General features: G+C 46.2%; 2 protein-coding genes across 4 annotated transcripts in view; one reads left to right on the forward strand and one right to left on the reverse strand.

Moving 5' to 3' along the window:
• Positions 1–13,877, forward strand: part of PAIP2B (poly(A) binding protein interacting protein 2B) — a 33,501-nt gene extending 19,624 nt beyond the window's left edge. Inside the window, exons 2-4 of the mRNA XM_059405891.1 lie at positions 5,289–5,437; positions 7,595–7,771; positions 8,667–13,877. Of these exons, the coding sequence (XP_059261874.1) occupies positions 5,300–5,437; positions 7,595–7,771; positions 8,667–8,723 (372 nt within the window). The 5' untranslated portion in view covers positions 5,289–5,299 and the 3' untranslated portion in view covers positions 8,724–13,877. The remainder of the gene's footprint in view (positions 1–5,288; positions 5,438–7,594; positions 7,772–8,666) is intronic.
• A 3,494-nt stretch (positions 13,878–17,371) lies between these two features.
• On the reverse strand, positions 17,372–26,586 carry NAGK (N-acetylglucosamine kinase). Of its 3 annotated transcripts, none has more exons than XM_059405888.1 (10): positions 26,239–26,582; positions 24,334–24,418; positions 24,075–24,173; positions 23,128–23,269; positions 22,231–22,341; positions 21,447–21,625; positions 20,002–20,089; positions 18,970–19,067; positions 18,411–18,489; positions 17,372–17,754 (listed from the first exon to the last, which is right to left on the reverse strand). In XM_059405888.1, the coding sequence occupies exons 1-10, from the start codon at positions 26,265–26,267 to the stop codon at positions 17,564–17,566; spliced, it is 1,101 nt and encodes a 366-aa protein (XP_059261871.1). In that variant the 5' UTR covers positions 26,268–26,582; the 3' UTR covers positions 17,372–17,563. The 3 variants fall into 3 exon arrangements, with proteins under 3 accessions (XP_059261871.1, XP_059261872.1, XP_059261873.1); XM_059405889.1 differs by having other exon boundaries at positions 21,447–21,559; positions 26,239–26,578; XM_059405890.1 differs by having other exon boundaries at positions 17,665–17,754; positions 19,991–20,089; positions 26,239–26,586.
• Between the last annotated feature and the right edge of the window lie 1,115 nt (positions 26,587–27,701).

Consider the following 27,701-nt stretch of genomic DNA (forward strand, 5'->3'; position numbering starts at 1 on the left):
ACCTTTAGCACAATAGGGAGAAGAGATATTTTGGAAACAAAGGTTGCCCTGTTATACAGAAAAATTTCTTAGGTAAAGAGGAATCTTTGTTAGTAGCTCTCTTCCTGGTACAGGCTCTTCTTTCCAATGTAAATTTAGGCAACTGAGGGGGAGGCAAAGAGCTTTTCCTGAATCTGCTGAGTTTCAGCTGCTTTTATCTCAAAATAATCTTTATGCCAAAGTGGCCTATCTTGGGGTTCTTACACTTGGCCCGTACACCCTCTTCACCCTATTGCTAGCTAACTTATGTTCTTTAGGTATCAAAAAAAGTGTTGTTTGCTCAGGGAAACCTTTGCTAACCATCCCCCCACTCTCAGACTTGATTAGGTCCCTCCCACCATCCCCATTGTTTTCTAGATTTACTTTGGCTTTTATAACATGGGTCATAATTATCCTTAATTATTTGTCTCTTTCCTGACAGAATGTGAATACCACCAGGGCAAGGACTATTTACGCTGTTAAAGCACCAGTCAAGCACAGTGTCTAGGGTAAATAGGCACCTGATATTAATGAATAAGTGCATCTAATGACCTGAGTTGCTAAGATGTAACTGAGAATGGACCAAACTGGGATCTAGTATCACATATTTAAACTAAAATAACGTTTTAAATGGTTATTCACAATATTTAATTTAAAAATGGTATTAACCAGACTGAACAAAGTTCACAAAACTGTAGGAAACAGAATAGTAGAGATTAGTTTTTATAGCAATTGCTCAATAGACTTTTTCTAGATAATTCAGCCAAAAGTACCAAGTATTTTTCAGAGTCAAGCTGTTATCATAGGCACAATCCAGGTTTATAGCTTCTGAAAAAATATCAGGTTCAAAGAATAGCTAGTTTCTGGTATGAGCACATTGGATTTAAGAGCTGTGGGTATTCAAATTTTTAAACTAATGAAGCATGTATTGTAGATGTCCTAGGCACATTAAAAGTCCCAAAGTTCTTAATAGTTGGGAACTGAGGCCCCTATTTCAAGCCCAATATTTTAAACAGGAGCCCTTGGTCCCCGTAAAGTGCTAAATCAAATAAATGCCTAGCAGGCTTTAGCACCCCTATTTTTTTTTTTTAAAGATTTTATTTATTTATTTGACAGAGAGAAATCACAAGTAGGCAGAGAGGCAGGCAGAGAGAGAGAGAGGAGGAAGCAGGCTCCCTGCTGAGCAGAGAGCCCGATACGGGACTCGATCCCAGGACCCTGAGATCATGACCTGAGCCGAAGGCAGCGGCTTAACCACTGAGCCACCCAGGCGCCCATTAGCACCTCTATTTTGACTCTCTGTCAGCTACATGCTTTCCCATCTTAATCCAAATGACAAGTCTTATTTTTCATTTTCAGGATATTTGCCAAGTAAGAGAGAAACTGAGGTGGGGGAGAATAAATTCCAAATAGTTCTCAGATTTCATAATATAATATAGAGGCACGCCAGATATAAACTCTTTCATCTGTTTTTGATGTTTAATTCTTGAGGAACTTCTCAAGCAATGACCTACTTCAAACTGCACACCTGTTCTCTAGAAAAATAAGAGGAAATAAGTGACAACTGATGGTTCATATGGCGGAACTAGTTGTCATTTTTTATCGAATGCCTATATTTATTGCCATGTGACAACTTACTGCAAAGCTTAGCAGGTTAAAAGAGCAAACATTTATTATCTCACAGTTTTTGTGGGTCAGGAATCTGGGAGCAGCTTAGCAGGGTATGCTTCTACCTCAGAGCCTTTTAGGAAGTTCCAGTCAAGTTGTCACTTGGGATGGCTGTCTCATCTGAAGCCTTGACTGGGGAAAGATGAACTAAGCTCACTCACATGGTTGTTAACAGGATTCAATTCCTTGTCACATGGGCCTCTCCATAACATAGCTGACAACATGGCAGCCATTCTGATTTGTGATCCTACTTATGTACCCAAGCATTTCTCCCATCTCTGGAAGCTTTGAGGGTATTTTCTTTGGCCCCACTACTCTAGGATGACACATAATATACTTTGACGTGGGTGAAGATCAAGTGAAATAATGGTCAAAGGTCAAAATAGGATAGTTAGGAAAATGCTGGGTACTTAGAGGGCAGGTGTGGTGGATGATGAACCTAGAGAGGAGCTGGGAACAGGAAGAGAATGTTACATGAAACTCTTGAGGTGGGAAATTCAGGGAAGTTATGCACAGTGGTCCTGTCTTACCTCGTGTTTTCCCTGAGTTGGAAGACATTCCCCACATGCCTTACTTAGGAGTTACCACTATCCAGCAAAATCTCCCCATTCCCACCCCGCTACTAAAGTCTAGGGGCACATTAAACACCTGTGCATCATCACCCAGTGGGCCCACAAACCAGTGTTATTCTTGAGCAAACCCAGCAACTCAAGTTGCTTAACCCTTGAATCTGGTACCCTCTTTGGTCTTACATATAGCACTAGCTTAATGTTTTTGTTTTGTTTTGTTTAGAATGAAGTTGGACAGATTATGTACCTGAAGTCAGAGTGTAGATATAAAAGTACTAGGGACACCTAAGGGGCTCAGTTAAGCATCTGCCTTCTGCTCAGGTCATGCTCTGGGGTTGAGTCTGTCATCGGGCTCCTTGCTCAGCAAGAAGCCTGCTTCTCCCTCTGCTTGCTGCTTCCCCTGCTTGTACTCACTCTATTTGTGTCTTTGACAAATAAATAAAATCTTAAAAAAAATAAATTGTTAAACATTATCCAAATTAAGTTGTTGGATTGCTTCTATTTAGGGTAACCTAAGCTTTCCAATTGTGTAGAAAACACAGGTAGAATGGTATAAACTGCACATCAACACTGAATATAGCCTGCTGAGAACCACTTTTCTGGTATTAACAGTCCCATATCTCAATGTTTTCAACTTCTCCCAAGTGTTTGCATTAAATTGGGTAACATCCCCATGTTGGGATTATGGTACATTTCCGTTCTCTTTTTCATGAATGGGAGCATCCTGTGGCTTGCTCTCGGCGTTCCAACCCACTCTGGAATTAGGCGGGTTATTCTATGCTTTGTTTGTCTGCCTTCTCTTTTCCCTATGGTCATGTGCACTTAGGATTTATTTTTTAGGCAAAGGCAGATATTTTGGAAAACTGAATACTGGTTCTCTCTGGGTGATTTCCATACTGATGGGGAGAAATCGCTATGCTGGTTGTGACTAACTGCCAAATGAGTCTTTGGAAATATAATTCTGTTTAACCTGCTACCCAGCAAGGGTCAGGTCCTTTAAGAGTTTCTGGGCTTAGGTATACCCTACTTAGTCATGCAGTTGCCCTGGCATTTAGGGCAGGCTTGCTTCTGTCATTGTTGTGTTGCAAATGGAGGTGGTAAAATTAAAGAACTGGTTTCCTACCTTCTTTAGGCTTATAGAATTATTATTTTATAGCAGTATTTGGAGTAATCATTGTTTTCTTTTGTCTCTATTTAAAATGTGTTAAACCAGTATGTTTTATACTAGGAATGCCCTATTTAAATCAGTAGTGAATTAAATGGGTTTTGTCAATAAATGAAATTCTTTTTGAAATATTAATGAGTTGGTTTTTCATCTAATTCTTCACCTATCACAATTCTACCTTGTCTTTTAAGAAGATTGAATTTTCTAATGTTCAAAACAGGTTAGGAAATTGAAAGAACTTTAAAGGGGAGTAAGCAGTAATTTTTTAGTATACCCAGAAGCAGAGGAATAAGACTTTTTCATGAATGTTGCCAAGATGGAAATGAGTTAGGAAAAAAATTGTTAAAGAAAACTTAAAGATGCCCCAAGGAGGAGAGAGGAAGAGTTGGAATTGAGATTGAGATTATAAACCTCCATCTTGCTTTTCACAAGTCGAAAATCTAAGTGGAAAGAGAAAAATTATGCAATTTTGAATTATGAAACAGAGTTTCATTATTTTGAATTATGAAACAGAGTAGTTAAGTAGTATGAATTCCAAGCTCGCAGGTACAGGAACATAGAGGAGGAAAGCAGTGAGTAAAGACTACAGTGATTTTTGAAGAATGGTTAAGATTTAAATCAAGAACAGAAAAAAGACACATTCCAGATGATAGCAAACACATCAGTGTGAATTTGGAAGCCAAGTGTAAGCAATTTAAAAAGCATATATGTACTTTAAAAAGATAATGGATAGGCAGACACTCACATAAGATACAGACAGAAATTAAGGTCAGCAGAAACTGCCATCAAAAAAATTAAGCAAACAAAACAAATATAGTATTTTTAATTTGTAAGTTCTTTTATGAAAAATAAAAATTATCCTTATAGCAGATAAAGAAAAGATACATACCCTGATAGAAAAATGGTCAGGGCGCCTGGGTGGCTCAGTGGGTTAAGCCGCTGCCTTCGGCTCAGGTCATGATCTCGGTCCTGGGATCGAGTCCCGCATAGGGCTCTCTGCTCAGTGGGGAGCCTGCTTCCTCCTCTCTCTCTGCCTGCCTCTCTGCCTACTTGTGATCTCTGTCAAATAAATAAATAAAAATTAAAAAAAAAAAAGAAAAATGGTCAAAATACTTCAGCAGAAAAATGACAAGATAAGAACTCAAATGACAGGTAAGTATATCTCAAAATATTCAGTCTCGGTAAAAATCACAGAAATGGAAATGTAAACCATATATGACAATTTTTCTCTTAGGAGATTGGCAATGTTTTAAAAGATAATAATAGGGCACCTGGGTGGCTCAGTGGGTTAAAGCCTCTGCCTGCGGCTCAGGTCATGATCTCAGGGTCCTGCTTGCAGGAAGCCTGCTTCTCCCATCCCCACTCCCCCTGCTTGTGTTCTCTCTCTCTCTCTCTTCCTGTGTCTCTCTATGTCAAATAAAGTCTTAAAAAAAAAAAAAAGAATGGATTTCCTCTACATATTCCTTATCATTAAGGAGGCCATGTGACCCTGATTAGGTTCTAGAACCTGCAAAAAATAGACTTGAAAAGATCTCCTCCTCCCACTTGCCTAGAATGGCTAAGCCTGGACTTTTTTTTTTTCTTTTAACTCTTAAGAGTTAAAAGAACTCTTAAGAGTTAACTCTGTTAACTCTGTATCTCTGTTAACTCTGTTAACAGAAGAGGAGGAGGAGGAGGTTAACTCTGTTAACTCTATATCATCTGTATAATTGATAACTGCAGAATATGGTTAGTTTTCTAACAGTTACAGACCAATAGCTTCTGTTCATCTATAGTTAGAACTTCGACTTAGAACTTCAGAAGCTTCTGGAAGAATCTGGATGTTCCAGGTTTTCCTTTCCTTGATCCTTTCTTTTGGTTCTGTTTAGGTTCTGTCATAATGAATGGATCCAGTGTAGCAAATACATCACCTAATGTGAAATCCAAAGAGGATCAGGGATTAAATGGGCACGATGAGAAGGAAAACCCATTTGCAGAGTACATGTGGATGGAGAACGAAGAAGATTTCAACAGACAGGTAAAGAAAGAAGTGGAAGGCTAAGACACATGTATCTCAACAGCTGTATTTTACCATCTGTCTGTAATGAAATAAATGGATTTGTTGGCTTGAGAATAATTGAAGAATGCATGGAGGCCTGGTCTGGGCTGACCAAGAAGCCCCTTTAGCTGGTTAGACACCAGAATAGGGTACTTTGGAGGAAGATACTGATCTTTTCCATCACATTGTTGCAAGAGAATCTCATGCCATGGTGATGTGGTATAGACCTGGGAACAGCAGCTGTGTGCAGATGGGCCAGCCTGCCATGTTCCCAACGTGGGAATGCAGGGAATGGCAGAATATATGTCTGAGATGGACAAGTGTATTAGGTGGGGAAAGGCTAGAGAGTCTGAACAAAGAATCAGCAGTAATCCATTGTCCTGCATCTCTGTGACATTAATAGCTCAAGGTAGGCACTCCAGGTAGACAATGATGTGGCGACCACATAGTTCTTCGATGGTGTTGCTCTGCCCCAGCCAGGGCATTGATCATCTGAGTAACTGAAGGGTAACTGGAATTCTAGGAACTGGGAAAAGGGGAGAGCTAAAGGCCAAAGAAGGGATCCTTTAACCAAGTGATGCCCAAGTGTTCACATCCATCAGGGAGGACATTACATGATGAATAGTTCCATGGCCATCGCCAGCATGGGAGACAGGAAATGTGCTTTTAACTGAACAGCCTGGTGCTCTGGGAACAAGGGAACAAGTTTAGCAGAGTGGCCAGCAATTCTGCTCCTCCCCCACCCCCTTAATCCCACTGTGTCATAATTTGTGTGACTGGCACACAGATCATGCTTGTAGTCACATCACTATGCCCAGGTAACCATTTCTGTGGGTTGTACCTGTGAATCAGGGTAGATTTAATAAGGAGGAGCCCGTTGTCATGCTCTTGGGTAGAGGCAAGGCAAATCTTGAGCAGTCATGTTAAATCTGATGGCTTGGAAATATTTTGTGGTGGTTGTTACTATAAGTACTTCATAACTATCTAATTTACTTGAGATCAGTGTGGCTAATTGTAATGTTGAAGACTACTTTTACATCTTCTGCTACTGGTGACTTTTGAATTCATGAATAAGTGTAGGGGCTAGTTTGGGTGATTATTATTATTATTATTTAGATTTTATTTTATTTTATTGACAGAGAGAGACATAGCAGGAGAGGGAACACAAGCAGGGGGAGTGGGAGAAGGAGACGCAGGCTTCCCAACAAGCAGGGAGCCCAATGCGGGGCTCACTCCCAGGACCCTAGGATCATGACCTGAGCCAAAGGCAGACTCTTAACGACTGAGTGCCCCTGGGTGATTATTTTTACTTGACTTCCCCTCTGATGGTGGTGCTAGTGAGCTATGAATCTGTCCACCACTAGCCTGCACGAAAGGGATGGCCACATGTGAAGCTGAGGGCCTGTTAAAACCACACTTAATCTGCAGCCTGGACCATTTTCTTTAGGAAGAGTTAATGATGTCTGTAAAGAGTTGTACAATATCCTAGATCATAGTGCTTTAGTTTAGGGCAATCTTTAAGAAATACAGAGCTGTTTAAATATTCATACTTTTCCTTGTTTTGGAAGGATACCTACATTGATGACATCATTTTCTGCTGGTTTGCCAAAAAGTGTTCTTTATATCTTTCTTAGGTTCTGAAAGTATTTTTTTCCTTTAGGGGCCTCATTACCAGAAAAGAGGGCCAGAAGCTGAGAGTTGATTTTGATTTAATCTCCACTCTCCAGGTAGTGGTCTAGTTCTGTAATTCCTGTGCCTTTTTCGTACTTGCAAAATGAGAAATTTAAGAAATGTGGCTTCTGAACAAGATTGAGAAAAGAATCTCAAGCTTTAAAATGATTCTCTGTAAGTGCCATCTGGATGGAACATGTCTGTGTCACACAAAGATGTTGGAAGAGTTGTGAAGGCCTAGACTTTCTGCTCTTCTATTTCCTTAGTCTTTTTGTGGATGGAATTTGGTTGAAAAATCTAAAACTTGTATTTTCTCTAGCCAGTCATTTGAAGCGTCTTAATTCTTAGTACACAACATCATTCTGAACCTCAGACCAATAATCTCTGAAAGAAGGAGGTAGGAAACTGGAAGGGGCGAGTCACACTAGGACAGTAAGTGTGAGCTCCTCGCCCTTTGCTTGCTAGGTGGAGGAGGAACTGCAGGAGCAAGACTTCTTAGACCGCTGCTTCCAGGAGATGCTGGATGAAGAAGACCAAGAGTGGTTCATTCCCTCACGGGACCTGCCTCAGGCCATGGGACAGTTGCAGCAGCAGTTAAATGGACTGTCGGTCGGCGATGGTCATGATTCTGAAGATATTTTGGTAAGAGGCATATGTAGTTGCACATGAGACATAGTGAAAAGAATATGGGATTCGTAGTGACAGACTTCCTTTCTGGCCCTCCTACTTTGGGCAAGTCTCTGGCCCATGTTTCTTCACCCATCATCCCATGGGATTTGATAAGAGGGTGCATGGAAGACACCTTGCACCACACATTGCAAAGGGGCAGCATCACCAGCTTTCATTTCCTGCAGTGGGCCTTTCAAAGTAGAATTGGGATCAAGGATAAGAATTTGAACACAGAAGAGGTCTGGTGTCAAATGATCACTTGCTGTTGTTCTTTCCTTTTACTGTTCCTCAAATCTGTATTTATAGTTCTGAATGGTGCGGTTTTGGAAGGAACATTCTCCTAAGAGGCTATCTTCCACTTAAAATTAGAAGACTGGATAAACCAATTTCCTGCCTTTCGTGTTTACTTAAAGTCAGAACTCTGTGAGTGACTTAGTTCTCACAGAACTCACGTTCCAGATGACTGTGCCCTGCGGTTTGCTCAGGTTTTGGACATTCACTAGAGGGTAGATAACCCAAAGAGAATACAGCGAGGTGGGAAATAAAGGGACTGTGGTCACCAAACTGCTTTGGTGGAAAACTTGGATTCTCATCGCATTAAGGTACCCAGTGAACTGAAAAATTATTTTTGGAGTCAGGCTTCCAGACCTCTAATGAAAGCATCATGAGGCGAACAGGAGTCTAGAGCAGGAAGGAGAAAATGAGGTTGGTCAAGGCTTAGTACGTCAGGAGCCACTGAGAGCAGCCTGGCAATAGCAGCCGGAGCTTTTTTCCCTCTTGGTGGCTGAGAGGAAGGTGCTGGTAATAATGAAGCAGGGAGTAAACAGCTTTTGAAGTGGGATTTATTATCTCTTGGTTCTTATTTCAGAGCAAAAGTAATCTGAACCCGGATGCCAAGGAATTTATTCCAGGAGTGAAGTACTGAGCTGACAGAAAGCTTTGAGGAGAACTTGTATGTCCCCACACCTTGGGATAGCGCTGCACAAAGAGGCAGAGCAGAAGAAGGGGGTGGGGTGGGCGAGGGGTGCACAGTGGGGAAGGGGGATAGTGGTTTAACTTGACACTGTGACTGGAGTAACTAATGTGCTCAGTCTTACTCTACAAGCCTCTGAGTCTCTGAGTATTTCTCTTTTGTTCTACTGACTTTGGTTTGGTGCAGTTTCCTATTGTTATTATTATTATTATTAGCTTTTTGAGTTAAGGATATCGCAGTCTTTTTTTCCCCTTCATCAGGAATGTTCTGCTGTGTGTGTTTAAACAAAACAAGCTGACCAAGAAAATCTGGGTGTTTAAGAATGCCCTTCTCACCCTACTGTACACTTACTGAGGGCAATGTTCATTGCCTAGAGAATTACTTACTGAGTCTGCTAAGCTGGATGAGAAGAGGGACGAGTGGAAGAAGGAGGTGTTGCAAATTGGGGTTCACAGCCCAGCTCCCCTCACCCCGAGGGCTTTCCTGTGATGAAGCAGATTACCATGGCCTGCAAAGCCAGCGTGTTCTTGCCTGGAACCCCGTTCAAGAAAATCCAGACTCCAAGGACTGGTTTCTGGTAACTCTTCTGATGGTTCATGAAAGTTACAAACCAGCAGTGGTGGGCTGTGACAGTGATTGCCATTGGGGGTCACTCTGTCACTGCTGGCCTGTTCTTAAGTCTCTGCTTACAGCCACCATCAAAGTCATTATTCATTATTTGTGAGGTCATAGAGCTCTAGGGTGGGTTGGTCACTTTATCCCTCATGGCATCTAGTCCCCTTCTCCTTTCCATACCAACCCTGTTCTGTTTTTTAGAAAAGATATTGTTACCAAAGGGAAAGGAGAGGCATGCTGTGCTGGCCATCAGCTTCACTCTGGAGTAGCCAACCCTGAGTCCTATTAATTGTGTCTTAAGAGTATTTTGGCAATTTTTTGCCAGCCCCATGAAGACTTGGTCCTCCTGGTATCTTCCCTTAGTAAATTATTCCCAGTAACTTTTCCCAAGTAAACATTTTTCAAGACACCAGCAAGAAACTCAGTTTATAATTTGGATGCCTCTTCCCACCTTACAGATTTATGCAAAAGAACTCAAAAAAAGCCTGTTAGAGGGAGTCCTGCTTGACCCATGTGACCATGTGACCCACCAGGACAGTTTCTGTAATTATAAAATTTTGCTGTTGCCATATACCCAGCTTTACAGCTTTTCTAGGTTGAGCTCTTTGGGTATATTCATTTTGTTTTTCCTGACTGTAAAACAGCTGATACTCATAAGGGATTAAACTGCGCACCAGAAGTTGCCTTTGTGTGATAAGAATGTATGTGGCAGAGTCAGGTCTAAAGGAGACCATGTGGAGTCCTGGCCGTTCTCCTAGGATGAGGGTTTGCAGAGGCCTGAGAGGGACAGTGGCTTCTGTATGACTGCTGTTGTGTTGTGTCAGGCTATCAGGAAAAGACCACGTAATGAAATAAAGTCTGTGTAAATTCAGTATGTGGATATGGGACAGAGGTTGGAAGGAAAGGACCGGTGTCTAGAAAGCTTAGAAATTTCTCCCTTTTCTTAGGTACTCTCTTGTTGACTTTTTTGAATAGCCACAGGCTAATGTCAGATTTAAAATATGAACCCACATCTTTTTCTCATTAGAAGTCTATAGGATGGCATCGTTTAAAGAATGGCCTTCCTCGTTAGGACACATGTCAGAGGAGAGTAGCTTAAGGAGCTCCTATTGCCAGGTGTGCACATTAAATCCCAAAGCCTCTACCTCAAGAGAATGGAACATTTAATTCATTTCCAGGGAGGGCTATGAATAAAGAAACGAGTTTATTGCACCTTCCGCTTTCTTAAAGATTTATTTATTTATTTATTTGACAAAGACACAGCGAGAGAGGGAACACAAGCAAGGGGAGTGGAAGAGGGAGAAGCAGGCTTCCCTTGGAGCAGGGAGCCCCGTGCAGGGCTTGATCCCAGAGCTCTGGGATCATGACCTGAGCCGAAGGCAGACGTTTAAACCAGCTGAGCCACACAGGCACAGCTTCAGTTTTCCAACTGGGGTCATCACCTCTAATGGGGAGAGAGCCTTGGAAGTGCAGGAATAAAGAGGTCTGTCTGTCCCAGGGGCTCCGTTTCCTCCTCCTGTTAGCGTGTCCGAGTTCAGAGTTCTGAAGGTTGCGCAGGGAATATATTGAGACTGCAGGAAGAGCCATTTTCTAGAGTGTGGGCGTCTCCATCAGAAAGATACAAATGATTCTAGTGTGGCTCCTAGTCTGGAGAGCCCTACAGGGATCCAGATGGAGCCATTTCTTCATCTTGAAGAAGGCTTGCTCTCCTGACCAGGATCGGCTGAGATGTTGGGGGCAGTGCAAAGGGCTTGTCTGTCTGCTTTGGGGTTCCATTTTGGATATCAATCTGGGGTTTCACCAGGCTGATTTGGTCCGGAGTAAGAGAGCTTCCTGCCAGATGAGCAGCAGAACCTGAGGGCTGGACTTTCCAGTCCCATTCAGACCCGAGAGTCTGCTGGCTCCAGGAGCAGGAAGCAGCTAGCAGCGCTGTGGGCTTGCACTGCAGACAGTTTCTCTCCCGTAGCCCAGCTGTTTTCTCCATCCTTTGTGTGTTGTAAGGCGGGAGCACAGTTGTTACCCAGATCATAAGCTCATCTAGAGAGTTTGCAAGCTCCTCACTAGAAAAAGTGGGGAGGTCTTGTTGGACCTTCGCTGGGGAAAGACTGGGGGCCCCTGTCTCCGACCTTTCCTCGTAGGAACCAATCTGGGTGCATGCCCTCTGGGCACCTTGACCCTTTAAGGGTGAGACAGGTATTTATAAATAGTTATTTTGATGTTGAATTTTAGCCACCACTCTGTTTAAAATTGTTTTGTTGGCAAACTGAAAGTTGGACGATGTGTATAGCAATAGTGTGTGTGTTCTCTCTAAGTGCCAGTTCTGGCTGGGCCCAGGGTAGTTTCTCAGTGACTGGTTTCGGAGTTTTGTGATTGTTGGACTCTAAAACTGCAAGATGAAAATTATTTTATCTCTTGCTCTTCAAGAGAAAAAAAAAAAAAGTCAAGGAAAGGTCTTTTCAGCTTCTCCAGGTCTTTGAACCGCAGGAGAAAACTTGACAGCTATAGCCCAGGCCTGAGCACCTGCAGCTGTGAGGCCCTTAAGCATTTCAGACCGCAGCTGTGAACTTCTGGGATCACGTGTGGTCAAACCAAGACAGATTGTTAAGGGAGAGGCAGGACTTCAGTTTTCAAAGTCAAAACAGCTGGAGTCTCTTTAATTAAGGTTATAACACTAACGATGGCTTAAAAAATGTTTTTAGGGAAATACTAAGCAGGATTTTTTTAATTGTGTATTGTCCTACCGTCAGTTTTGTCTTGATTTGGGGGAAGCTAGGGAGTAAGGAGGTCATTACAATACTCTGGCAATTCTAGATGTCAGGGAGGAAAATTGTACGAAGGAGCTGAAGGAAACCGTTGACTGAATCCTCTCATGTTAGTGCTGTTGCAGACCCCACATAGAAACCCGGGTGCCCAGGAATCGACCCTGCTGTGATTGAAGAGGAGAGTTGATCTTCAATAAGGGTCCCAGTATCACAGGTTAATAATGGTTCTTGGTTTAGGCAACGTTTAGGTATGGAAAGAGCAGACACCTCACAAATTCGACCAAGAATTGGACATGGCCACCTGTTGGGGAAGACTCTGTATCCCCAGCCCCTCTCCCCTGGGATAATGCATTCATTTGGGAAATGAGTGGTGAGATTGACCTGGTCCTGTTGGCATTGGGAAACTCTAAGTTATTTACTAGAAAATAGTACAGTGTTTTCACCATGTAACTTGATGCTAAGTGATAATCCCGCCCTACAAATCGAGCCTTCAGAAATGTTCAATGCTTGATGTGTGGTTTGGGAAGCAGGGATTTTTTTTTAACAACTTTATTGAGGCATATTTTACATATAAAATTCACCCATTTCAACTGTACATTTCAGTTATTTTAGTAAGCTTCCGGAGTGGTAAGGCCATAACCATACTCAGTTTTAGACATTTTCCATCCCACGCCATGAGATCCTTCGTGTCCATTTACATGATAATCCCTGCTCCCAGCTCTGGGCAACCACTTATCTTTCTGTCTCTACAAATTTCCCTTTTCTGGGCATCATATCAGTGGAATCCGACAAACTGTGGTCTCTTTTGGCTGGCTTTTCCCCTTAGCATATTTCTGAGTTTCATCCCTGAGCTGTAACTTGTGTTGGTAGTTTATTCTTTTAGAGCACTCAGTAGTGTTCCACTGATAGGCTAATTTTGCCAGCAGGGAATCTTGTAAACTTGGACTTCGGCCCCCTGTGGTCTAAATAGAACCCTCAGAACAGGGGACTCCTGGGCGAGCTGCTGTGAGTGTCCCAGGAACAACTCCTCAGAACCAGCTGTGTCATCAGAGGCTCTGTGTGAGGAGCCGAAACTGCTGCAGAAATTTTTATCATTTTGCAACTTCTTTTTTATAAGGAATTCTTGTGCTGTCTACACAACAGGACTTTTGAAGCATCTGGTAATTTAATGAGTCTGTTTTGAGTGGACACAAAAGTGAAGCCATCCGTACGCTGTTGGCTATTTTACCCTCCAGAACTGGATGGAGGGGAATCACTGAACTTCTGGATACAGTATTGTCTCCATTACAAAGCTGAACACGTATTAAAGATTGTGCTGCCTTTGTTGGATGGATTTGGAGAGAAGGACGATGGCCAGCAGAGAAGGTCAAGGGGAGAAAGGGAGTAGAGCCTGTGGGACGAGAAGCCCCCGAGGGCCTGTGTGTGGCTTGCTCAGCGGCCCGAAGCGGCTTCGTGCCTCCAGTGGGCAAGTCTTGACTTGCAACTTTGATCCCTGTTTCACAAGTGTTTAACAGCTGTTTTTGTTCCCTTTTTCTCCTCTAAATACACATGATGTGGTAGTTATTAATGTCTTTGGGGGAGGGGCAGGGCTTTACAATCGAAGAAAATGATTTTCATAAAAATAGCAAAAATGGGGAAAAAGTTACTTTTTAAAAATTTTGCTATATAAATCAAATGGCAGCTGTGGAAAAAAGTCTCAATAAAATGAGAATAAAATGCATTTACTTGCCGGCAGTGCTACTGTTTTTCTTATGGTTGGGTGATTGTGTGTGTGTGGTGTGTTTTTGTGAGAGTTTTTTTTTTTTTTTTTTTTTTTTTAAAGACTTATTTATTTGAGAAGGGGCTGGAGGGGTCAGAGGGAGAGGGAAGCGAGAAGCTCAAGCAGACTCCCTGCTGAGGACAGAGCCTGATTCGGGCCTTGGTCTCATAATCCGGAGATCATGACCTGAGCTGAAGCCAAGAGACTTGGCCACCCAGGCACCCCTCATGAGAGATTTCAGTCTCAAGATGGATCATGGGTTTAACTGCATCATTTTCCATTCTAAATAGTGTTACGAAGTGGTAAAAGCATTGGTTTGGAAGCTGCAGGCCTGAGTGAATCCCACCTCCAGCACTTTCTTAGTGCCTTCAGCCTGCACCTCAGTTTATCTATAAAGACGTGGCTCCTCCCTCCTAGGACTGCTGTGTAAATTAGACTGAATTTAATTTCAGAATACTGCCCGGCACAAGGAAGGTGCTTAATACATAGTGGCAGTAATACGCACAGTCATGTGTACAGCTTTGAACAAAGGTCGTAACAGGAAATCCTTGGACTTGGAAGGAAATTGGATAGCTGTTATCTTCCGGCTTCAGGGGAAAACTGACTCCTATCTGGAAAACAAGGAAAGCTTCTGAATCTGCCTTTCAACTACTGCAGGTTGAGAGCCTTCTAACTACCAAACACTGTCCTAGGTACCCAGGCTACTGGGTTAACAAGCGGGCATCATCCATTGTTTGGGGGGATGTTTGGTAATTCATATTTATTTGGTTTACACCTAACTTGAACCTCCCAGGGATTCTCGGAGGGGCTTTATCACGTGGCAGAAAGATCATGGGACCAGACCATGGCCCGTGCATTTTGATTTGAGTGCTATTATTTCTTCACTGCCTTCCTAAAACCAGGGGGGGAAAGAGCTGAGCAGACTTGCCTGTGGAGCGCTTTCTGAGATACTCTAGTTATGCATACACGAGGCCTGGACTACGCACATCCTTGAAGATGTGTGTCGTACTCATTCACTTAAAACATTTCATTAACCTTACTTGAAGTAGAATACATTACAGAAAAGCAGATATTGTAAATAGGCAGTTCCATAAATTTATGCCAACTTCTCAGTTGGGATAAGGTACTCATTTTTAATCCTCAGAGCACCCTTCACAGCCGTATGACATTCTGTGTTTGCTGAATGGATGTGACAGATAAGGAGACTGTGCTGGTCATGAAATCACCAGGTGGATTATTAAAGCAGCGTGGGCTTCATTTGAGTCCAGTTCTTGTTCTAAGCTCTTGCCTGTCACAAGGCTGTTACAGGTTCATCTCTGATGCCTTGATAGGATGGAATCCCATTAATTGCTCCTTTTATCAAGAAAGTGTAAGTGAAAGGGGAAGACACTCATCAAAAATGACTTCCTGCACCACAACCTCTGGTAACAGAGTCTTACTAACTGGAAAGTAAGCCATTTCATCACATCTCTGGCTAAAGGAACTAGGAACACATTGGATCTTGTACACTTTTATATTATTTTTTTAAATGATTTATTTATGAAAAAGAGACAGTGCGTGCTCAAGTTGGGGAAGCGGCAGAGGAAAAGGGAGAGAGAGAATCCCAAGCAGACCCCCACTGAGCACAGAGCCCAGATCCTGAGATCGTGACCCAAACAGAAATCACAAGTTGGGCTCTCACCAAATGAGCCACCCTGGCACCCCACTGCTTTTTTTTTTCAACTCATATGTATTTAATACTTATGTACCAGGACTAAAAAAATCAAAATATGCTCCTTGCTCAGCTCTCCCACTGGGATAGTAGAGCCTCAACAATGGTAAGGAAAAGAGGTGGCCATATTCTTGAATATTAACTCTTTGTTTATATTCTATGTATAAACTCTCCACCAATGAGATTTTAGATTCTAAACCCAAAATACGGCTTGTTCCTGGTCCCAGGATCATGTAAAAAAACTTCTCCAGGGGCGCCTGGTGGTGCAGTTGATTAGGTGCCCAACTCCTTTTATGGCTCAGGTTGTGATCTCAGGGTCATGAGATCGAGCCCCACATCAGACTCTGCACTAAGCATGAAGTCTGAGATTTTCTCTCTCCCGCCACCCCCACCCCTGCTGCTCAAGCATTCTCTAAAGTAAATAAATCTTAAAACAAAACACCTTCAAAGTTCCCTGCACATTAGTAAGTGTTGTTAGGACTGTGAGATATAGCAAAGACACCTCCTGTGTGTCTTTCTCCTCACTGCAAGCTTTTTACCAGAAGATGTATGGGACTTGCTGAGAGCTGGCCCCTAGTAGTTTGGACCACAGGAGATGTGAAAATGGCTGGCTGTTTCCTCAGAAGGGACTTGGCTTGAGTTCTTATTGTCAAAATCCCGGCTTGTTGGGTTGGGCTAGGGCAAACAGGAGAGCCACTGCCACTCTGTTCTACACTGTGGAAGAAGTGTCACTTGACTTGAGAAACAAGCATCCAAGACCTCTTCAAGGACTTAATCAGCACCCAAAAGCTCTAGGGTAGAGCTCCCTCCAGTGCAGATCCTGGACCTCTACAGCCCAACTCACCCAAGATATTTGGTAGAAATGAACATTTCCACCTCTTCTTGACCTACTGAATCAGACACCTGATGGAGGAGGAAGACAAAGATCTTAGTTGAAAACAAGATCTAGACTAACTGGTGCACATGTTCCATGCCTTCAAATACCTTATGCTCTGAACACCCAGAGAGGCAGCTGTTGAAGGTCAAGATTGTGTCTTCAGTTCACCAAGCACCATGTGCCGCACAAGAGGAAGCTTTGGGCTTGTCTTGACTCATTAAACCAGTAACAGTATCCAGAGGACATTGCTTTTCACCAATGTTCATCATTCGTGTCACACAACAAATGCAGGATGTCGTATTATAACCAGAGCCAGGCTGGAAGTCACGAGGAATAAACAGGCCACCTAGTTGTATCTAATTGGCCTTCTTAGATCTCAGTCATCTTCCCAACCTCTCAAGAATGCTTTCATAGGGGAAAAACTGCAACATGTACCACTTACCTATGAGCACCAAATCCAGTGAGGGAATTCTCCCAGACCAGAATGGTCCCCTCTCCTAAATCCTTCTGGGACCATCAGGGGAGGGTATAAAGTGTCTAAAGTTACTCCCAGTGATGCTCTCCACAGAGAACACTCGGTTCCAGGAAAAACGGCTGGGCAGGAATCATTACTCACCTGGACAGGAGAAATTGAGGTCACAGTTAACTAGCAGCAGCGTGGCGTAGAGGTATGCTAAGGTTGGGGGCAGTGGGGAGGGATGGCACACATGAATTCTCTGCCCAACTGTATGGTGAGCAGATGGCAAACCAAGCGCCAAGCAGCAAGGCACCAGGCTGTAAGTTCTGACCTAGAACTGTTCCTGAGCTCTCTGGGATGGCCACTGGTAGATGCACTCAGGATATACACAGCAAGTGTGCTTGACAACACAATCTAACTGGGGAGTGGATAAAGTGCATTTATTTTCTTTTATATGTGTTTGTTTTTTTAAAAAAAGAAAAAAAAAGCCTCCTTTCCAGCACCCAATGTCCACAGTGCTAGGCTTGTCTGGTTTAATGAGTCACGACAAGCCCAAAGCTTCCTCTTGGGCAGCACATGGTGCTAGGCGGGGTGGAGCCAGGGCCAGCCCCCTAGGAGAAGGTGTGGAAGTAGAAGGCAACAGTGTTGGCAGCATAGTCCATGGGGAGGCGATGTCCGATGTGCCTGGCCCCGAGGCTGGCCCCACCCAGGGCAGAGGAATGTCGCAGCTTCAGTAGGGTGAAGCCAGAGAAGGAGTTCTGAGCCTGGGTCTCTCGGCCCTGGGTCAGCGCCAGAAGGAAACCTAAAGGGAGAGAGAGTAGAGGGTGGAGGGTGGAGGTGAGAGTAGACCAGCTCTCCCTGGTCGAGACCAGGAGAAGGTGGGACAGTGACACGGAGGGAAGGGAGAAGCCCAGGCCCTGAGGCATTCCTGTGCAGGTCCCCAAGAGGCCCACCCACCAAGTCCCTAACAGGCAGGGCACCAGGGGACAGGAACCTGGTAATGGCCTTTGGATACTAGAACCTGCAGCCAGCCCGTACCCAGTGCTGGGAACTCCAAGGAAGCAAGAGGGTCCTCCCAACTGCTTCAGAATGTCTAATGACACAGCTACATGAACCAACACTTCAAGGGTGAAGAAGGCCCCTCTTCTACCTTCTGGCTGCAACTGTGTTGACTACAGAGGTCACCACATGCTGGCCAGAAGCTCTGATCTCAAGGGAGGTATGTCTTTAATTTTTAAGAAGTGGTGTGTATTTAATAAATCCTTTAAAACAAAAGCATCTTTTAAGAGTTCAGGGAAGCTGGGTGAGACACCATAAAAGGGCTCCCTGGCAGACTGTGGGCGGAGGGCTGTGGCCTGTGCAGGCCTCAGGAGCCAAGTCTCAAGTCTTCCCCCTGGGACAAGCAGCTTTCCCGAGTAACCCCACCCTCGACCCGTCTATCACCCACCCTAGGCTCACCTTTCTTCAGCAGCTCCCAGCTCTTCCACACAGAGCCCACACACAGGATGGGTAGGCCCATCTCCCCCTGAAACAAGACCTGGTGAAGAGCAGAAATGGACACTGGGGTGACCACACCTCTCCAACGCTGAAGCAGATGGTCTCTTAAGACCAGCCCACCCGCTCCCAGATACTCTCCCTCTAGCCAGGTGGACTGAAGAAAAGGGTTGAAAAGGGAGGAAAACAGGGAGACTCAAAAAGCCAAGAGAGAGAATGGAAGGGAAAAAAGGTGAAGCAACAATACAGAGGCAGGAAAGAGAAGGGGGGGAAATGGATGGAAACATGCACCGTGTTCAAGCAGTGGACTATATATAAACACAGGCTTCGGGCCAGCCACAGAGGGGAGGCACCAGACCCGAGAGCTCTTACGTGTTAGAGACTATACAGAGTTCTTCTCACACCCTAAGTCCATTTAAAATCATGCCCCTCTTTACGGAGTTTGATGGGACAGTCTCATCCCTAATGGGAAAGAGCCAGATCTGGCCCAGCAACATCCAGATTTCATTTCCCATCGACTTACCGGGTCGATCTCAGGCAACACTGCCACCACGTGTCTGCCGAGCATCTCCCCAGCCTTCCTGAAGATAAACTGGGAGAGGGCGTCCCCCTCCCGAGCACCTGGGGCGGGATTGGGGGGAAGGGAGCTGGTGAGTACCTGTTGCAGGGGAGAAACAGGAGGAGCACCTAGAGCTAGCAAAGCTCTAAATTAGGAATAGATGCCCACCTCATGGCATGTAGGGAGACAAGCCTCCAAAAGCAGTCCTCCATCCTTACTGCCCTGCCCCAACCAGGTACTTCCACCCGAGCAGGGGTGTCCTGTCCTGAGGTGGGTCACTCCAGGCGCAGAAGGGCAGCCCCCACTAGAGGAGCACAGTAGCATCTGGCCTGTACTCCAGCTTACTGAGTCTGTCCCAGAAGGTGTCTCATCTCTGGGGACCCTACTTGAGCAGCAGGCTGGCGTGCTCCTGCCCCACCCACCATCCAATAGTCTGCGGTCTGCCCCCCACCCAGCTCTGCTCCAAAAGGGCCTCAGTACAGCAAGAGAGGCCTACAATGCAGTTACACTGCAGGAATCCAAGTGAGGGGAGTATGAACCTTATAGTGGAGAAACAGCACTGTGGAGACAAGCAAGCCCTACGGTTTAGCTTTTCCTGAGCATTAGCGCCCCCCAACGCCAACCCACCATGCCAAACCTCTCTATGATCTCCTAGTTCTTCAGATATCTTTAGTTTTTGTTTGTTTTAATTACAGATTTGCCCAAAGGACAACTGCTTCATACATTTCTCGGAAACAGACACACGGCCTCCCCAAGCCATGACAGCCGTCAAGAAAATCAGAGATAATATAAAACAATTATCAGTGCACCCCACATGTCCTTCTGGCTCCAGCCCAAGGCATCCTAGTACCAAGCTGCATGAGGGCAGAGAACTGAAGTCACTTGGTCAAAGGGAAATTAGCTTCTAGTTCTCATATGAACCCCATTCCATCCTATAATGAGGGAAAACTTTGGGGAACAAAACCAAATAAAACCCTGTACCCACCCCTCCAGTACCTTCTGCAATTTTCTGGCAAAACCCAGCAAATCGGCATTTATCAAAGTCCCTATACAGGTGGGTGAGGATTCCTAGCCGGTCTGACACCTGAGAGACAGAGAAAGGGGCACAGAGAGTCATCAGAAGCAAAGAAAAATGCACAGTCTGCCCACCCAAGTTGATCTTCCTGATGTCTCTGAGAAGCTGGAATAATGTTTGTTTTTTTTAAGCTCTAGAAAGTACAAAGATTTGAGATTTCTCATTTGAGGCAGGTTCTTTGTTTTCCCCACATGAATCCCATCACTCCTTACAGATGAGCCTGGATACATACAGCACAGGGCACAGATCTGTGAGCACGAAAGTGTGTTCTGTAGTTCTTAGAGGTGCTCCTGAAAAGATTTCTTTGACGAGAGGAATCTAAGGACTACTGCATGTCGCAACTCTCCAAGTCACAGGGTGCATTCGCAAATTAAAGGCCCTGTGAAGTCCTGCACCGCGAAATCTGCTTGTTTCTCCCAAACTTCTCTGACCACAGAAAGTCCTTCTCTCACTCTAACAAATGGCCTCTGCAGGTCCTAAGGGAGGGGCACTTTCCCAGAGCACACACTAAGACGAAGAAGGGGGGCTCTCAATGTGAGCACTTAAAGCAATACAGTAAGCATATTCTGCATACAATCTCATTTAATTCTTGTAATGACTTTGTGAGAACGCCTAAGGGTAATAGATGGCGTGGGAGACCCACCAACTGGGTTTAGAACCAATCTGGTGGGTTGGGGTAGCTTAACTGCATCTCCCACAGCAGCTACTATCGAAAGGGATTTGTCTTCCTCCTCCCTCCCTATACAGATCTGCCTTCCAGCATCTCTAATCTCCTTCCTTGAGCCCATCGCCAGCACACATAAGCAGCTGCCATGCACAGAGGTCTATTGGGTAGACTTACCTTCCTTCTCCTCTTCCCTTTTACTTTGGGTTCAGCTAAAAATAGCTGTTTCCTACTCCACTACAAATACGCATGGCCCAGACTGAGGAAAGCCCTGGGTAGGAGGCTACACCTCCCCCAAGAACCCTCCCTCTTTAACGGGCTCTCCTCCCTGACCCATATGGGCCAGAAGCAGTTCAGTCTGAGTACCCTGTCTCCTGATCTCACCCAGCACTTCTCGCTCCAGCCTGAAACGGCATCTACCTTCACCTCCCAGCAGGGCCTAGCTGCCCAAGCATGAATTCTAGCTAACCATTTGGCCCCAGCCTGCCCATTCCACGTGCCTGACATTCTCCCCTTGGCACACACCACCCACGTTATCATGAATCCTGTCCTCACCTAGAATTTCTCCAACCTCCAGCTCTGACCCACAATTCACCCCAACTTCCCTTCAGCTCACCCAGTTCTTCTCCTACATTCACTCCTGCTCAGTATGCCACTGCCCCATCCCAGGGGCGCATGTTCACCAGAGGCAGGGGAAGGTACCTGGAAATAGTCAAACATGATGTATTTCATGAAGCCAATGTCATGAGGAGCCACCTCCAAGTTGTCGATAGAGTCAAACACTATTTTCACTGCTTGGTGTGCAATCCAGTAGGCTGTGGAGGGCAGAGAGGGCGAAGATGGGACGATCTCCCTGAGTCCACAGACCAGGAAACTCAGACCTAGACAGTTTAGTGACCAGCTTGGGTATTACAGCAAATTAGGTGCCCCGATTTCAACTGTATGACCTATCCACAAAAGGGAAGCAAGGGGGAAAACAATAGGTAAGGCCAAGTCACACCAGCTCCTACCCAAAAACAAAGACAAGGAGAGTCCACTGTCACAAAGACCACCGCAGTCACTGCCATGAGCTGGCCCCAGAGGCCCCTAGGTATACCTACTACCTACAAAGAGGTCATGCAGGAGGAGTTTCTATAGCCCTTTCCTATTAGCAGACTGGTCCAGCATGTCCTGGCACCTGTGGCCTTAACCTTTATAGTGTCCACACAGGTGGACAACAACTATTATACCGAGGCTTGAATCTGAACCTGGATACAGATCACCACTGCAGACCAAGGTCGGCCACTCGTCCAAGGTCAGCCACGAGTCTGCCATCGCATCTCTGTGTTCTCTCAGTCATTACCCTGGACTCAGAGGATCTTTTCAGGAGCTATCCCTGGAGAGCCACAAGGGGTTGGTGGCCAAGGTCAGGGGAGAGGAAGACAGAGAGCTGCAGGAACGGAAGGGTCCAGGGCCCCAGAGCCAGGCCCGGCTGGCATGGACTCACCTGAGCCCTCGTCCCCCATCATGTGGCCCCAGCCACCACAGCCACTCTCCGAGCCATCGGGGTTGATGAGCCTGCAGTTGGAACCTGTCCCAGAGATGAGCACGATCCCACCTGGGGAAAGGGAATAGGGAGGCTCAGTGTGGCCAAGGCCCTGCACGGAGCACACAGCTTCTGACTGAGGAAAGAGGGCAGAAACCAGCCCTGGGATCATCACCCAGTCTTGTACAGAAAAGTGAGCCCAGCTAGTTTCCCACCTGAAAGTGGACGACCTGAGTCTCAAAGAGCTCCAGTCTATACAGAGCCCTTCTCTGAGAGACGAAGAGGAACATAAGCCAGCCTCCTTGCCAAGCTAAGTGACTACCTGACTTACCACGCTATCTATTAAGAACCAACGATCACGCTAGACCCTGTTCACACAGTGATACTCATTCAACATCCTAAATCTCATTTGTGAATACAGTAACCTCCATTTCATAGAGGAGGGCATTGAAACCCACGAGTTCCATAACTTCTCTAAGATGGTACTACTCATAAAACAGGAACAGAGCTTCAAATGCTGAGCTCAGGATACCAGGCCTTTTACACTAGCACAGAGCTCCGCCCAGTTTTCTTCTTGGCCCTTAACTGCTCTCCCAGCCAGCCTCACCCCTGCACCACCCCGGGGGCTCCCTCCTCTGGAGCAGAGTCTCCAGGCTGACAGATACAGTTCTGCCCCCCCACCTTCTGTCCAGTTGGTGCTCTGGCAGGGGGACTTAAGCCAATAAAAAGAGCAGGGAGAAGAGCGCGGGGTGTGCTGGAGGCCACCTTCCAGGTACTGCTGGACAAGTTCCGTCAGCTCCAACCAAGGGGCTTTCCCCAGAAAACCAGTTCTCAACCTCACCCCGCCCTCCTCCTCACCAGCCTCCTTCGCTGTGGCGATGGAGCCCGCGGCGTCTGTGGTAATTAAGTAGCTGTCACTCAGGTGGGGAAATCGGTTCTTCAGCTCCTCTGTCAGGACCCTCAGTGCGTCCTCCTGCTCCCCACCGCTCAGGGACAAGCCCTAGGCCGTGTGGGATGGGAGCGAGTGAGCAAAGTGACCAGACCCAGCTCCCTTCTCCAACCCCTCCCTTCCTGGTGTCTACCCCAACTCTGTACATCTGGGCACACCCTGCTTAGTCAGCTCCAGTCCTCCTGCCGCCCCACACGATGACCCACCAGGTGCTGCTGGCGGCAAGAAGAACCTGGTCTGGGAATGAACCCAGAGAGGGGACTCAACACTGCCAAGTTTGGGGGGTGGGAGGGTTAGCAGTGCCCTTAAGGGAAAAGTCAGGCAAGAGAGCAAGCAAAGGAGGTGGGCTTGGTGTGGACTACAAGGGGCTTAGCTGTGCCTGCAGAACCATCATTGAGGCTACCACCAGGGGGCAGTCGGAGCCCCAGCAACTGGAGAGAAACATCTGAGCTGAGACTCACAGTGGACATTAAAGGAGTGCTTACGGCTCTACGCTAAGCACTTTGGAATGTACCATGCCATTATTCTTAGCTGACCACTGAGGTAGCTACCGTTACCTGCATTTCCCAAATGAGACTGAAGCTTGGTGGAGGTAAGTAGCCTGCTAAGGGTCTCACAGATGTTGAGTGACAAAACTGGTATTCAAACCAGGGTCTCTGTGGTTCTCCAAAGCCCTGGGCTCTTCCCATCCTTATGGCTTGTAGGTGACAACTGAAGCCATAAGAATGAGTGAGAACATGTATTTCTAGACCAGAGACTAAGCCCTCAAAGCCTTTCATCCTGCAGTCTTCAGACTCACCTAGGCAAAATCGCTGTGTTTCTGTGCCTTCATTCCCAGGATCAACCCCAGACTCACCAGGCTTCGTAGAGGGACCAGAGGATCCAGCCCTGCTTCCAGTTTGGCCCTGTTCACCATCTCGTTGATCCTCTCCACACACTTGTCTATCCCGATTAGCTGGCCCCAATCAAGGGAAGGAGGAGTTACAAAGTCTTGCATGACCCATGTTGCCCCTACAGGCTGTTATACTCGGCCCCAGCCACCATCTTGATGGGAGTTACAGAGAATAAAACCACAACCACAAAGAAACCCACCAGTCCCTCAGTGTGGTCTTTACCCAGTGATTTGTGCTGAGTCCATCTGCTTCTGCCACAATCTGCCCGTCCTCTGAGAGTAAAATGACCTTGGACCGTGAGCCTCCCCTAGAGAACACAAAGGGGCACTCAGTCTTGCTCTGACAAACCTACAGGGACAGCTAAGCTCCAGGGGTCCTAGTCCCAGGCAGAGCCCAGGTGACAACTTTGCCAAACCCAATTCCCATTCCCAAGCCCACTTCTGGTTTGATACGCTCCTGGACTGAAATGTTGCTTCTGCACAGCTTCCCTCAGGGATGTCCTATTTATCCTGTAAGACCCTACTTCTCTATCATCTAGTACTTGAAACCTCTGACGTGTGGCCTACCGCCACAGCTCCATTCATTGGGCCACATCAGTGTCCCTATAAATTGTAAAGATTTTGATAAGAGCCTATAGTTGTTTTTCTGTCTGCCTCTCACGAAACTACAAACTCCACTGTGCCAAGCTCCAGATCCTTCATCCATTTTCCTGCTTGGCACAGGCCAACACTCAGGAAATGTGACTAAAGGGAGTGGCGCATGTCTCTGCTTCTTTCATAATAGCTAAAGGCTGCCTTTCTTTCTTTTTTTTTTTTTTTTTAAAGGCTGCCTTTCAAGATCCAGCTACAGCTGCCAAGTTCTTCAAGACACCCTCAGGAGAAACACTGACGAGAGGGCAGAAGAGAGTTTATACCTACTTAAGGAACCAAATGGTGAAATGCTTATTACTGGGGGAAATGGTAGTTTGGATGGAGGTCTGTGGTGGTGTGATGTATGTTTCTTTATTGATCAGAACTCTTGGGAATATCGGAAAAGGACACTAAAGACCTGCTGATCAACCTCAAAGGTGACAAGAAGTTTCGAGGGGTAGTTAATGAACAAGGCAGCAGATTCAAAGTCCAAAAGAATCTCTTGACAATCTAGAGAAACAGGTCATATCTTACACATGAATATAACAGCGATGAGCCCAAGCTCCTATACTGAATTTTTTTTTTCCTATACTGAATTAAAAAAAAAAAAAAGTGCAACAGATGCAGAATGGGGGAGATAAACCTTAACAATTTACATTAAAAAATAAATAAATAAAATGACATGGGGGTCTGTGAGTCTGTACAGCATACAAGTAATCCTAATCTCGGATTCAAAAGTAAGTGTCCAGGCTGTGACAAGAGCCACTCTCTATTTGCCCAGATTTCACACCCAGATTCACAGAATGCTTTCGCTGGCAGGGGACTTGTCATTCATCCCCCTTCTCACTATACACATGGGGTAAATGAAGCCCAGATTGGGCAAAAGCCTTGCCCATAGTCCTAGGAAGAAGCCGTATTACAAGAAGTCCAGTAAGCAAGTTTCTAAGAAGGAAAAATGTAAGAATGACAGAGGGTTCATCTGGAATGCTGACAAGAACGGGGAGTTCCAGACATCAGGACAGGCTAGCACTTCGGTTGCTGCCTGTTGTAGCTACCAGATCGCCCCTGGCAAGGGTCTTTGTCCCCCGCTTCCACCACACTCCCACTCCCCTCACCCCCCAGCAACTTCACACCTGACACCTGTTCAAGCTCAACTCTCTCAGCCATCCCGAGCTTCTAGATCTGGCGGGGGGCGGGGGGGCGGTGAAGTGGGTCGTTCGCCGGAGAAAGGGGTGTGGTTCCGCCGTGAAACATAAAAGACCCCCCGCGCGCGCCTCGGGTGTGGCCGTGCACTCGCAGAGTCCCGCAAGTCCTCGGGCACTGAAGCGCGTGCACACACCCCTTCACCACAAGGCCCCGCAAGTCAGAAGCCCAAAGTGGCCGGACCCTAACGTGGTAGGTCACCAGCATGCCAACCTGGCCCCGGGCTTCCCGCCTTTCGCCCTCCGGCCGCTTCTCAGCCGCCCTTCCCGGACTCTCTCCGCGAAGCCGCACTCACCCCTCCACGCCGCCGTAGAGAGCCGCCATGCCCTAGCTGCTGCCGCCGCCCAAGTTGCCGCACTTTGCTCCTCTCCCCTACTCCCGGCCCTGCCGGCTTGCTGGGCGCCGCCCCCCGTCACGTGCGGGGCGGGGCAGTGCGGTTGACTGGGTACGGCGTGTGCGCGGGGCGGGGCGACACTCCCAGACGGGGCGAGCGCGGTCCCCAGCGGCTCCTCTACACTCCTGCTTGCCGCCTGCGCACCTCTTGTACCCTGCCTCCGGAGATGGATGCGGGATTCCAAGCGCAGCAACCAGAAGCGGATGTCGGGCTCCCACCCACTGGACAAGTCCCTGCCTTGCCCACGCCCCGCCCCACCAGTGCCCGGATGTTGCCGGCAGCTCGGCCTTCCGCGTTGGCACTGCTAAGAGCCCGGGTGATCAGTGCGTCGTTGAGGGGGGGGGGGGCGGTCTGCGTAAGGGATGGGGGAGGAGCTGCCTTAAAAATTGGGCAGCAACCTCTTTGACCTCAAGCGCAGCAACTTCTTCCTAGGGACATCGCCAAAGACAATAGAAGCAAGGGCAAAAATGAACTATTGGGATTTCATCAAGATCAACAGCTTTTGCACAGCAAAGGAAACAGTCAACAAAACCAAAAGACAACTGACAGAATGGGAGAAGATATTTGCAAAGGACATATCAGATAAAGGGCTAGTATCCAAAATCTATAAAGAACCTAGCAAACTCAACACCCAAAGAACAAATAATCTAATCAAGAAGTGGGCAGAGGACATGAACAGACATTTCTGCAAAGAAGACATCCAGATGGCCAACAGACACATGAAAAAGTGCTCCATATCACTCGGCATCAGGGAAATACAAATCAGAACCACAATGAGATACCACCTCACACCAGTTAGAATGGCTAAAATTAACAAGTCAAGAAATGACAGATGCTGGCGAGGATGCAGTGAGAGGGGAACCCTCCTACACTGTTAGTAGGAATGCAAGCTGGTGCAACCACTCTGGAAAACAGTGTGGAGGTTCTTCAAAAAACTGAAAATAGAGCCACCCTATGACCCAGTGATTGCACTACTGGGTATATATCCTAAAGATACAAACGTGGTGCTCCAAAGGGGCATGTGCACCCGAATGTTTATAGCAGCAATGTCCACAATAGCCAAATTATGGAAAGAACCTAGATGTCCATTAACAGATGAATGAATAAAGAAGATGTGGTATATATACACAATGGAATACTATGCAACCATCAAAAGAAATGATCTCTTGCCATTTGCGGCGACGTGGCTGGAACTAGAGGGTATTGTGCTTAGCGAAATAAGTCAGTCAGAGAAAGACAACTATCATATGATCTCCCTGATATGAGGAAGTGGAGATGCAATGTGGGGGGTTGGGGGGTAGGAAAAGAAAAAATGAAAGAAGATGGGATTGGGAGGGAGACAAACCATAAAAGACTCAATCTCA

The sequence above is a fragment of the Mustela nigripes genome, chromosome 7 (genome assembly GCF_022355385.1).
Source record: "Mustela nigripes isolate SB6536 chromosome 7, MUSNIG.SB6536, whole genome shotgun sequence".
Classification (NCBI taxonomy): Eukaryota; Metazoa; Chordata; class Mammalia; order Carnivora; family Mustelidae; genus Mustela; species Mustela nigripes.

Coding starts and splice junctions, on each gene's coding strand:
- NAGK (XM_059405888.1), bottom strand. CDS start 26,267: ATGGCGGCTCTCTACGGCGGCGTGGAGGG. Junction 24,419..26,238: donor CTCTACGGCGGCGTGGAGGG/GTGAGTGCGGCT, acceptor TGTGTTCTCTAG/GGGAGGCTCACGGTCCAAGG. Junction 17,755..18,410: donor CTGGGAGCTGCTGAAGAAAG/GTGAGCCTAGGG, acceptor CTCTCCCTTTAG/GTTTCCTTCTGGCGCTGACC.